The 13,506-nt window shown below is 31.2% G+C and overlaps 1 protein-coding gene across 1 annotated transcript in view; it reads left to right on the plus strand.

Annotated features, from left to right (window-relative positions):
- The window catches only part of LOC128673178 (allatotropin-like), a 36,961-nt gene extending 24,104 nt beyond the window's left edge, over positions 1-12,857 (plus strand). The window contains exons 2-8 of the mRNA XM_053750846.1: positions 321-503; positions 2,873-2,992; positions 3,833-3,940; positions 4,565-4,657; positions 7,777-7,864; positions 9,708-9,795; positions 10,590-12,857. Of these exons, the coding sequence (XP_053606821.1) occupies positions 323-503; positions 2,873-2,992; positions 3,833-3,940; positions 4,565-4,657; positions 7,777-7,864; positions 9,708-9,795; positions 10,590-10,634 (723 nt within the window). The 5' untranslated portion in view covers positions 321-322 and the 3' untranslated portion in view covers positions 10,635-12,857. The remainder of the gene's footprint in view (positions 1-320; positions 504-2,872; positions 2,993-3,832; positions 3,941-4,564; positions 4,658-7,776; positions 7,865-9,707; positions 9,796-10,589) is intronic.
- The last annotated feature ends 649 nt before the right edge of the window (positions 12,858-13,506 follow it).

Genomic DNA, 13,506 nt, shown 5'->3' on the forward strand with positions numbered 1-13,506 from the left:
TATGCCTACCTTATTGTAAAGTTCGCCCACTTTGGAGTAAAAACAAGTTCTGTAACATAAATAATAACATTTTTGCCACATACTTCTTCTATCGTCAGAGAGATCTTGTTACATTCAATGCCTGACAACGAAATCTTGTTCTATAAACCGTTGAGTGGTCCCTTCATTGGGAACCGATCCTGGGTCCACCATCAGTCCATGCATGAAATTGAAGCGACGTGTAAAACTTTAACTTGTACAAGCGATCCAACTACAAAAAACAATGAAAACTTGATAAAATGATGATCTTGATAAATATGTAGCTCAAAATATTGTTTCAGACATGAACATCTCAATGCAGTTAATGGTGGTGGTTGCGGCGGCGTGCCTGTGCCTCGCTGACGGCGCCCCCGACGTCAGGCTGACGCGGAAGCAGCAGAGGCCGACGCGGGGCTTCAAGAACGTCGAGATGATGACGGCCAGGGGCTTCGGGAAACGGGACAGACCCATCACTAGAGCTGAACGTAAGTTGTTTAAGCCGGCCGCGCTATTACTTCTTATTTCTGAGTTATGCTCGTGTCATGAACATAGGTTTACGTCCAGTATTTTCACAATGTATGTACAAAAATAAATTAGGAGCTAAACCCATCTCTGGGGATAAAACGAAATGTAGTGGTTTTGCTATAATTTACATTTCTCATTTTAAAACTAATACCTAGTCTAATGCATGTTGAAAAAATTATGCCTAATTTATTGAAGCACTATTTATTTATTTCTAACAGATAATTCTTACTATTTCAGCAAGCACCATGTAAATTACTATGTGTAAGCTGTTTCACACTTAGTCTATCGTATTTCGTGTGTAAAAATGTGTGTGTAAGTCCAAATTTATTTTGGCCACCTAACTAATTAGAGATTACTTAAATACAGGTATTTAAAAATTAGTTAGTAATAATATGGATCAATTAGTCTATTAATTATTATTTGTCAGGGTCGCAAAAATTAACAAATATTAAAAATATTATCTCTTAAACTTCATTTTGTCAGATTTTTACAATATGAGACTATATCATTAAATATCGGAAGCCCTTTATATATATGTCAAGGACCAAATTACAGGATAAAGTTGTATAGGTATACATAGTCACATATAATACCGTACAATGGAAGCAACAAGTTGGAACAACATTGTTTCGCCCCATTCACTAATGAACCATTCGTTAGTTCCAGAAACTATTTATTAAAGTCGTTCCATCAATGCTCTGTTGAGCAAATTAATGAAACTACAACAATAGAAAATTTACATTAATAAAACATGAACATATTTGAAATCAATAGGAATGTATGTCGTGCAAATTGACATAAAAAGGGCAAAAAATTATACAGCCATATGATACGACCCAGTTGCGATGTCTATCTGTCTGGTTATGTATTACACTTTTACGACTAAACGACTGGGTCCATTTTGAAGAAATATGAAATGGATAGTTAAAAAAAAAGAGCAGCGCGCAAGAGCTATTAGGAAATAATCAGTATTCTATAAAAGCACTGTCTATCTGTACCGCTTTCACGGCTAAATAGATTTGTGTCGATTTTGTTGAAACTTCGAATACATTTAAAGGGTGAAGTTGCGGGCAACAGCTAGTAAAAAACAAAGGATATAAAATTACATATACTTAATAAAAAAAGGAAAGTACAATTTTGTATTTTTAGTAAAGATAGGCAATTAATTAAAAGGTCTACGCTGTGATTTATTCAAGCATGTAGGATTGGAGATATAAATGTGGAACCTCAAGGATAGCTAATAAAACAACATTCAGGTCAAAGATTAATCATAATGGTATATCACAAAAATAGCTTCATTGCAAATTCAACTGAAAGCCCACGCCTAGTCTTGAAGGGAAGAGTCTATAGATATAAACATTTCCTTTCAATTAACAAATGTCTCACTGAATGTATTATTTTCGAGAAAAATTATATTCTAATTTTATCCACGTGTTACAGTAATATTTGTGAAATGTGGATCTCTCAACAAAATACTAAGCAGAAATTTATCAACGGTGAAAGTTTTCAAAGGCAACAATGTTACTAGTTTTATGAACTGTAGAGCTCCGGCACCGGAGCTAAGTGCTTTGACACGACAGAGAGAGGTGTTAAATCAACATCCATCTTCCTCACACTTCAAAATAAAGCTAATGGTCCGAATAATTTGTTATCAATTTCAAAATTTTCCTCGCATCTTCAAAATTTAATTTGTAATGAAAGGGAAATTTTCGAGTTTAGATAGGACAACAGCTCGCAGCGAGCTTGATTGCATGTTTATTTAGGTGAAACAATCGGAAAATTTTGTAAGAGTCAACGAAACAATTTCAATTATTTTTATTACATCCACCAATACAGAAATAATAGAAACTTAAGTACGAAATTTTGAGACTTTAATCTTAAAATAGAAACTCCAATACTAAAGTTTGACTTTAGAACGCAAATCGCATAATAGAAACTAAATTAAAGAATTTTGACTTTGGAACACAATTAAAAACAGAATAGAATTTAAAATTTTGCCAGTCACTTTATATTTGAACCACATTTTAATTTATTTTCAGGGATTTACGCTTTTGTGTTCTGAAATTAAATATTTCCCATACTTATCCGTTATAGCTATCTGACATATATTTCTTTATTTTTCATTAAACATTTTTTTATTTTTAATATACAATGTAGGCCCTTTGCTGAAGAGTCTATCACTAGGTTGTAGACTAATCATTGAGACGATCTCAATTTGATTTATTACCTTGGATATAATATTTAATTTAGTTACTTTTATCCTCATAATTTAGTGAAACTTAATTCAATACCCGTTCATTCTTTTTTTATCTTTAAACAATTGTCAAAGGTGACGTAGAAAGCCAATCGCCTTCGGATCGGTCAAGTCGTGGTGTGCCCACATTCAAAAGCCCAACAGTAGGCATCGCAAGGGATTTCGGGAAAAGAACTATGGATCAAGACGGTGAAGGTATAGATAAGGATGGTTGTTCCATTTCTGGCCAGAAACAATATTGGTCAGAGAAATGTGTGAGCGTATACCCGACTGAGCTTATCAAACATATTTAGGTACAAAAAGTCTAATACTTTTAAATGGACTTTCCAAATGTTGTTGGTTTATAAATTAATATCACGAAAAATACTGAAAAGACCAGATTGTTAAAAAATACAGCACTTTTCCCTAAAACTTTTGCTACACCTGAAATGTGGATGTTATATTAGTATTGATGTTTTAATTTAAAAATAAAAATATACGTTCTTTATTCAAATATGAAAATGCTGTATTTTTTCAAAATCTAGGTTGAGATTCCACGATAGTCTGGTCGTTGTTTGAAGCTAAATTTTGTTTAAACAAAAATGCCACATGATTTTGCTAACTTGATACTGTTGGCAAAAGTTTGCTTTGTAAATACGTGCCCATTGAACGGGCAATTATGTCTATTATAATTATGTATTAAGTTAAACTTATTTCGTATTTTCATTAATTAAACTTGATTTACTAATGAAAGTTTAATATCTTCATATAATATTATTATATGAAGATACTAATTAATTATAAAATTCTTTAAGAATGTTTATAAAAGTAAAGTTCAATTTCTGAATGGTTGCCGTGATATAATACGAAATAAATCAACTTTGAAATAATTTATTTTAAACAAGAAACCTAGTCATTAAGCGATTAACTATGAATGAAAAGTAATGTGTTTTTATCACACCACAATTTACACTACATATTCTACAAATTCATCAGTTAATTCAATTTATACCTACTCAGACTCGTTCATCTGTACACTACTCACATTCTTAACAGACCAAAACGATTACACGACACCAGAACGGAGAAAGTTCAACCCAAAATCGACACTCATGGTGGCACCAGATTTTGGGAAAAGGTCCAATGACGACAACCTTGACGAAGGTAACTTTATTGTTCGCGAAAGCTGCATTGTCGAACTTTCGTAGAGCTTTTATGAGCTTAGCCGCTGGGGACTTGAGTTAATAAATCAATCTATTAATAGTATTAAAAAACTAGTGCTATTTGGGGTAGGTGTTAAGAAGCTTTTTTATGCTGTAATTTAAAAGGTTATTATGTAGAGGTAAAATTGGATGATACGCAATATTTAAATAGTAAATAAATGATTTATTTGTTTATAAAAATTGTATCGCTTGAATAGTCAGAAATATGATCATTTTCTTTTTTCCTTATACATTTCATTGCTTTTGTTACAATGTTGAACATTGTTACAAGCTTTTGTCGTTCGTGTATCAATTAGCACAGGATAGAGAAGGTAATTACGTCATAAAACAAGAGACGACTATACTCAGCAGTGGGCAGAAAAAGGCTGTGGCGAGGATGATGTCGTTGCTTCTAAAATTTTATTATTGTCATGATAAAACATCTCATCACCATCATACATTGTAGCTTATTGAGAATTACTTTAGAATATAAAATTCGTCGTGAAAAAGGGCCTGTGAAGAGTATGAAGATACTACTTTCTGAATAAATGCTTTTACTTTGACATTTTACTTGAAATTTAAACAGAAGAAGAAGTAAGAGTGACGAGGGCAGGCTTCAAGTCGAATAAAATCCTCATTGCAAGGGGTTTTGGAAAACGAAATGAGATACCTGACGAAGGTAACGCACAGGAGATTATCTCATACCAAATAATCGAAAATACTTCTTTCGATTCAACGTTATTTTGGAAAAATAGCTTGGTAATACTCCGGTGTTTGCGAAAACGATCAAATAAACGCCACAGAGACGGGCAATCACATATTAATCTGACTTTCGGAAAATAGACATATCTGACTTTTTTTTTAAATAACGAGGTTTCTCCACCTCGTTTTCTGCTGATTATGTATGAAATGTTTTCAAAAATTTGTCATAGTATATGTATAACCTATTTTCGAAAAATTTCCAGATACGTTTATTTATACACTTTTTCCGTAAGACAGTGATATTAACATTGTTACACTACTTCACATTTCTGCCAGTTTTTGTTTAAGTACATAACAGACATTGTGCAGTTTATCTTGGAAGGCTTTTTTTTTTTCAGGGAAAACTACTTATCACACACAGATAACTCTACTTGTCTAATTTTAAGGAAAATTTTGTTGAAACTACTTCATCGTAAATTATTTTTATGAATTAAGACGAAGAAAACAAATTGATAATTTTGTTTCGTTTTAAATTCAAGTCGTAAAAATACAGCATTTCTGAAACAGAAATACAGTTAAAATTAAAAAAAAAAACTTTTTAAATATTGCACATACCTTTATTTTATTTGGGAGAATCAAATCACCACTGACATTTTTTTATGGAAAAAAACGGTTACTTTTCCGTACGGAAGAGGCACTGTTAACTGTTTGTACCTTTAAAATTGGTCAAAATGATTTCTGTACCGAACTTCATCCTAACTTATCAAAAATATTATGTTATATATATATATATATATATATATATATATATATATATATATATATATATACATATACACAAATACAAATCTTTTCAAGCAAGATTTGTATACGACGTGTCTTGCAATATTGTAACTTTTTATCGGTTCTTAACCTCTCGATATAACACGCTAATGACCAGTTAGGAGCATCAACTGCATAATTTTTGTATCGCTCTCAATAAACAATTGTTAAAATGTAACAGAACAGAAAGTCGTCTTCGTATTTATTTAAGCAAGCTAAATTCTTTTAAAACTTACCAAATTAAAGCAGTAAAAGAAATTTTCCCGTAATAATAGAAAAATATTTATATTATATTCTACAAAGCAATAATTAATGTTATTGTACTGTATTTAAGTATTTTATATACATTACTGTTTATCGACTGAAAAATAGAATGAAAATAAAAATTAACAACATCTTTCATATCGCTTTCTCTCGTCTTCGTATGTTGGGAACATATCGGTTTCATTATCGGCTGTGACGTGTTGCAGCCATTAAAAATGTTATTTTCCATCATTGTTCCAAAATTCACAACGTGAAACTGCTCGTGAGAATAAAACATAAATTCGTCACTTAGCGCGATTACATTTGAAATTCCTACGGGCGTGAGAGATATTCAAATCTGCGGATATTTGTATGAAGACTCCTTTCTGTTCTAGCTTCTATGGACTATGGCGCGCCTATTAGCAAATGAGTAAATTAAATGGGGTAACTGGGCTCAGTTCGTTCGCCATAACCGTTTACGGTTTAACATAATAGCCAGTGTCTAACGACGAAAAGTTAAACGAGATGCGAAAATTATGTTATCTATCCTTTCAATATAGATATTTCAACGTATAAAAAGTACCATTTAGTTGAAGTGCTTACAGACTGAAACTCGTTTAAGATCTTTCACAGTTTAGAAATATTTTTAGCGGTATTAATAACACTAATAAAAAAATACTCCTTATATGTAACTTTACCTACTTATAGGAATTAAAATATTAGTATAAATCAATATTAGGTATCCCAAAAAAAATTTCGTATATAAATAATAGTTATTTAATTTCCATTTGATCGAAAAGTAAGTTTTATTTCTAAAAATAATATTAGAGAAAATATGCTGTATTTTTACGTAAAAAGTAAACAACAGAAGGTGAGTGTCTAAGAACATTAGATATAATCCATTTGTGTATAGAATGAGGTACTAAGTGAGGCTTTCATTGTGTCGCCACGTTATAACTGGTGGCTGCTTATCGTGTAAATGTGTCTTTTTGTCGCCGACCCGACTTAATTGGAAAGCATTTTCGGTGTTACGTAATGTTTACTTGTCATTATTCTTTTAATGACAGACAATAAGCTGAAATCTCACAATTCGCAAAAGACGAATGTGGGAAGTTTTGTTTTATAATTGAATAAAAATTGACGTTAGGTTTGTTCTTGAAATTGATTAATAGATGTGTCACATTAATGTATGTATTAATGTGTGATTTGTTATGTGTGTTTGTAATGTTATTTAGTTATTCAGGTCCGAATCGTGACAAGTAAATATTTGTATTACATTTAATTATAGTATTTACTGATCTAGATAAATATTAACTCTGTTATTCATAAAAAAAAGTTAGAGCATTGTTTAAGCTAAAGTATGTTTTGTCTCGTTATGGCAATATTAAATATTGTAACGTAGCGATAGTGATAAAAATATACTTTAGACAAAAGTATATTAAAAATATACTTTAGATAAAAGTATATTAAAAATATACTTTAGATAAATGTATATTTTTTATTTTTATGAATAACAAGGTTAGGCGTCTGTTTCTAATGTACATAATTAATTTACTAAATGTTCGGTGAACTTTTATTAAATTAGGGAATAAATAGATGAATAAAATAAACGTCATGTAGACACTGAAAATACTTTTTAATATAACAGGGTTTCATTTTGTTCTCTAGCATCCTCTATATCAAATATACTTTCCTAAAGGTTAAATTAGTACTGTGACAATATCAAATGTTATATCGCATATTATTGAGAAAAAATGGCGCGATGTAATACGATGCGAAAATATGAAATATAGAGATGTAGCAGAGTCTTCTTTACATAAATATCTTATATGTATTACCTATATAAATACTTATATGTACATAGGTAAGATAATTTTGCGTCGCGTCGCATAGCGCCGTTTGGTCTCAGTGAGGACGCGGGGTCGCTATGTTTGAAATAAATCTTCCTGTCGCAAAGAGGGTGCCAAAGAATGAGTGTCCTATATAAGATCATGCAAATATTGTATATTATAATAGTGATATTGTTTACAGTGTACGGATTAGACAATTTTTGGGAGACATTGGAGGCGTCGCCAGAAAGGGAGGGCTTCGATAATAACGACGACAAACCTTTGGAAAGGTAATTTTAATTTAGTTTCAAAATACAAGAAATTATTTAATTTCGCCGGAGAATATATGATATGATAAAATATAATTTTCCCTAATTATTTTTCTTTATGCATTTTTATATTTATATCCCTAATTCGTCAATTTGTTATGACTAACAATAATAAAAGAGCCAAACGTACGATCAAATTGGACCTGCATTTTAACTACAACATAGTAATTGTTAAAAATGTTTTTTCATTGAAAGAGTGTTTTAAGTTTTTAGAATTCCCAGTCGGAGTCCTAAATTATTTCAGGTTGAATATATCGTGTGATTAAGTTTCAAAGATTTCGATAAAATGTTGTAACTTGCAATAGTTTCCCAATATTCCAAATGGGGGAGTAGCCCCGAGGCGCAGTTAAAAATAAATAAAATGCAACTGAATTCGTATATATATAAACGATAATATTCGTTTTCGAATAAAATCTTCTTACCATATCTAAAATATTAGAAATGAAATGAACACGAAAAATGAAGTAAGTATAAGACGCCGAAGTATTCTCAAATGATTTGAATAACCAAATTTCAGAACTCGCTGTGTCTCGTTACTGTGTCCTATTGAAACCAATATGGTATTTGAATACTCAGGTACCTATATACAATTTCATGTATATAGGTACCTGTAAATGTAAAAAAAAACTCAAAATGATTGGTTTATAAAAAAATACAAATATATTTTTATTTAATACTCTATTTTTCATAAGTAGCTACTTTATGTTTGAATTGAAAGTGAAAAAATATGAATAAATATGAACATAGGTACCCACATATTTAATTAATATTATTTTACTATTTTTAAAATTAACTACTTATTTATAGTTATTAACATAGTTTTTGTGGAATACTTATATAATGAGAGGATACTTATCTGAATAAGCTATAAATATTTCTCGGTCTTCGACAGCTTTTCCCCCTTAAACGCGCGAAATCTTTCAACCACCGCGATCCTTATCTATGACAAAACCCAGATATCTGCGGCATGTCACGGATAATCTGCAAATTACGACTCGCCCAAGTTTTCTTGTTCATGGCTTCTTCGAACCATAAACAATTCTTCGAAAAAGATGTTCTTGTTTCAGTTCATCTTTTTATATTGCGTACCTACTTAAGCATGAGCCATTTGCTGAGGATAAATAGGGATGCCGACGACCATGTGAAGTGGTGATAAAAAGTAGGATAGCGGACGCTCAGATGACAAAGAGAGAGAGAGAGACGAGAGATTTACATAACTGAGAACTTCCCCTAGAATTTTAAGAAGGCAACATGTCTCCTAACCCTAAATCTATTTTGGTAACCTGCGCTGCGAGTCAAGATACGAGTAGTACGTCAAATAAAATACATTGAAAAATCATCACATCTTCATATCTAAAAAATGCTAAGCCCTTCTGGCATAATTGGGACCAATACTGTTTGAATGAGTTTCTTTCGGCATTTCTTCTCAGCAGTGGTCGTTCCGAAATGCTAGTAGTTTGTAGCTTTGGTAAATATCATTTAATTTAGAATATGACGCGAAAAAGTGCCTGTAAAGGCCTAATTTCTGAATAAATGAATTGATTTTGATTTGATTTTTATTTTGATTTTGACAATACAAAACAGAAGCAATCGATTGCGAAAGAAAGAAAGAAAACATGTTTATTGGCTAAACACAAATTGCGACACAATATGTATGTTGTGGATGATGTACATTAATTTATAATATAATGGTTGCCAATAGGGCTTCATACTAAAATAATTATTTACTGACAAAGCTGACTTACCTAAATAATTTAGTCGTAATCAGAATCAGTTTAAAACTAAATCTTTCTCTTTCCCGCAGCATCCCCGTAGACTGGTTTGTGAACGAGATGCTCAACAACCCCGACTTCACGAGGTCTGTCGTTCGCAAGTTCATCGATCTTAATCAGGTACATCTTCTTCCTTTACTGCTTGAGGGGGAATGTGATTCCGCCCTAAAACTGGACCACTCCATATCCTCTATTGATGTCGTACGAGGCGTGTAAGGTGCAAAAGGCATGATTAATAATAAGTAATAACAACCGCAATGACTTCGGAATTAAAATCGCATTCGAATCTTCAAAATTTGGTTTACTCCTTATCTGGTCTGAAAGATAAATTAAGACAAATTACACAAGATATATTTAGTTGAGTGATTAAAGATTGACTACAATAATGGGATCTTTAATTGATTAGAGCTACAACAATACATTGAAACGCGAAACAAAAGATCTTTGTAAAAAGAGGACATTTACAAAGATGTGTCTTTTCTTTAATAAACAAAAAGTCAATAGTACCTATTTCAAATACATATAAAATATCATCAGTCGTTTTATCATTGGTTCAGAAGGTTAATTTATTACCATTAATTTGTTAAAAGTTTTAAAAAAGTAGGCTATTCAAATTTTTTACCATAGTGTGGATTGGACAAATAATAAAATGTGATTTTGAGCAAAAACTTCACTTTTGGATGGCAAGTAGTAGACTAGAATTAAGTCTCAGTTAGACAATGTCACACTTTGCATACACATAGACAAAAGATTTTTTTTTTGTTTTCAATATTTTATCCCCAGATATCACAATTGGTGAAAGTTTGTATGACAACCGTGCTCGATACATTGATCCGCGGGGCTGCAGAAAACAGCTAATTTTTCATATATTGATTATGATTTACGATTATTATGATATATTTATGTTGTTACAGGACGGAATGCTCTCCTCCGACGAACTGCTCAGAAACGTGGTCTAAACTTAGATAACTTACTCAAGTACCTATTATTTAATTACTGTATATTTTAGTAAGTATTTAGGTGCTTTCGTTCAATGATTTATCTTTGTAACTTACGGTACTGTGATATGAAATAATCGTCATGATCGTTTAAAATTAACAAAAAAAACTACGTTCCAATTTAATCATTGTTATTATATTATTTAGTTTATGGGAATTGTTAATCGGAACTGTCACTGTTGTAAATAACTTTAGTGATGTCAATGGCATTAAAATTGTCCATAGAGAAGATATTCTTTAAATTTAAATGTAGATTAAAAATCTATAGATCCTTCAAATCTTGACTGCGTCATTTGCGGCGTCTTGCGTAGCGTTTCGATCATAGAAATAAATATAAGCTCGTTGCTGTAACTTCAACAATCTGAACTTTGCTTCCACATGTTATATACGTAAAAATTGTCAATATATAACTCTGAGAATCAAATTTTTATTTTTATAAAATTCATAAATAATAATAATATTATTATTTTATTTCTGATGAATTAAGATGCATGTGTGTTAAATGGGAGAAAATTAAAACGACGTGCGTCGAAAATTAAAAGCGTGGGAGAAAATTAAAAGCGTTAAATGGGAGAAAATTAAGCAGAAATTTCTCTAGGTTTCTTTTGTTTTATAACTGGCTGAAACATTTTTGCTCATTCGCGTTCCAATAATTCTTGACTTCATTTTTTTCTATGAACGAAACGAGTCGATTTAAATTCGATGATAATATTTAAGCTATTTGAAGTCTAAAGTAAGAGGTGCAAGACTAAAAGTGTAATTTAGTGGTAGCCAATATCTTGATTGGATTTTGTCTTCTCCGTCGTAAGTATAGTCTTCATGATAACTGACAGAAGACCATCGATGACTAAGGTATTTTAATTTATTCAACTTAAGTTATTGCATTACACAATATCGACCAATTAAGTTCGATACATATCTAAATTATAATTAGGATTAAAAAATGAAGTTCTAAAAAACTTACATTTTAAATTCTAAACCTGAAAAATGAATGAAAAGTGAAAAATATAGTTTATTTCCACTATAATAACAAATACACTTGGTATGCGACATTTGTAAAAAAAAAGGTGGACTGGAGCCTAAGCTGGGACTGAGCCTAGGTTAGTACATATATGGCACCGAACTGTTGTATTGCATAGTTTTAACATAAAGCTATATCCCTGTCTAGCGCTAATTGTTGCGCGTTGTTACTATTTGGCGTAAACATAAAATTTATTTTTATGTCATTTTCTGTTGCACCGTGGGGCTCGTAGTGAACGATATTTTACGCTCAAATTTTAGTTGAGTTTGTCAAAGCAATTTTGCATAATCTAATTATGGCCACGTGTATTCGAAGCCAGTTAAGACTTTCAAAGTGAGCTCAAAGGGGAAAATGGTTTAATTCTAAAATAATCAGCTTCAGTGTTATTAAGGCTTCAGTCTTAGATTAGTGCTTAAAAACAGTTGAAATCGTATTTTTTTTTCGTTTTGCCCCGGTTTAATCGAACAAATGTAGCATTTTTCTACTAGATGTAATGCAAAGAAAATCATAAAAAAATAAAATTTTGATTGACGGTAAAGAAAAACGTATTCTTTCCCTATTTATATGTATCTCTATAAAATAAAGGAAAAATATTATTTACAAGAGAAAATGAAAATGAATACCAGACAAAAACATGAATAATTCTTCTGAAAAAATATGACTTATTCATCGATGGTTTCGATGGAATATTAAAAAAATAATAAAAATATTGGCGTAAATTTTGTGAAAGGGTGTTTTTTAAATTAGCCAAATACCTACTGAGGGCAAAAACTATTTTTTTTGCTCTCCCTTAAAAACTGGCCGATTCAGATTATGGACAGTTGAAATTTTATGTTTTTATTTCATTTTATATATTTTTTAAGTTGGTGTTATACATATTGTGAAAATTTGGTTATTTAAACAGCATATACCTATATATATAAACAATTTGATTAACTGAAAGGAAAAAAACACCATATTGATTTATCTTTTAAACTGGCTGGGTATAATCATAATGATGTCAATTTCTGTATAATTAGAACTGTCCTAATTACTCTACATACATACATGTATCGTGCTATGTAATAGGCTATGAAAATTACATATTAATGTTTGGATACCCTATATTTACTTAGTTTGTTGTTTACCGATGTCGAGTTATTATTAAATATATCGGGTACCGATTTCTGCATTTTTATTTTTATCCCATTGTGGAGCTCGGTGATGTAGTCTGTCTGTGATAGTGGTGGTTAAGCAACTTTCACAATGGTCAGTAATTAGATCACGATCTCCTCTGAAGATGTATTCTGCTGTATTTTCACCGGTTAAAATTAACAGATTTGCACTTGACCAACGTGCAAGGCGCATGGCTCCATGGCATATTTCTTTATGACTGTACTGATACAGTTACCTGAATTGATCTTAACTCCTCAGTCCCTTCAACAATAGCGCTGAATTTGCAATAACTTTGAGTACCATTGAAATACGTCATACGTCCCAAAACATATAGAATAATAATGAAAATGGCTTACGAATCATGAAAGTCCAGCAAAAAATATGATGATGGATTTTTACTATCGGTGTTCAAAATCCATAAAAATGAGACTTTGCACTTTTGTCTACGATTCACGTGTAACATTTATGCATTAAAATTCCAACCGATATTATAAATGCGGAAAAGAGTTTATGTGTCACCTCGCCACTATTTATTTAATCAACCAATCTTATCGACATATAGGGTTGCAGAGCCGTAGGAAGAAAGAAGAAGAGAAAGTATCCTTATCGTACTAATATTATAAATGTAAAAGTTTGTGAGGATGTATGTGTGTTACT

This window comes from Plodia interpunctella, chromosome 10 (assembly GCF_027563975.2).
Source record: "Plodia interpunctella isolate USDA-ARS_2022_Savannah chromosome 10, ilPloInte3.2, whole genome shotgun sequence".
In the NCBI taxonomy this organism is placed as follows: Eukaryota; Metazoa; Arthropoda; class Insecta; order Lepidoptera; family Pyralidae; genus Plodia; species Plodia interpunctella.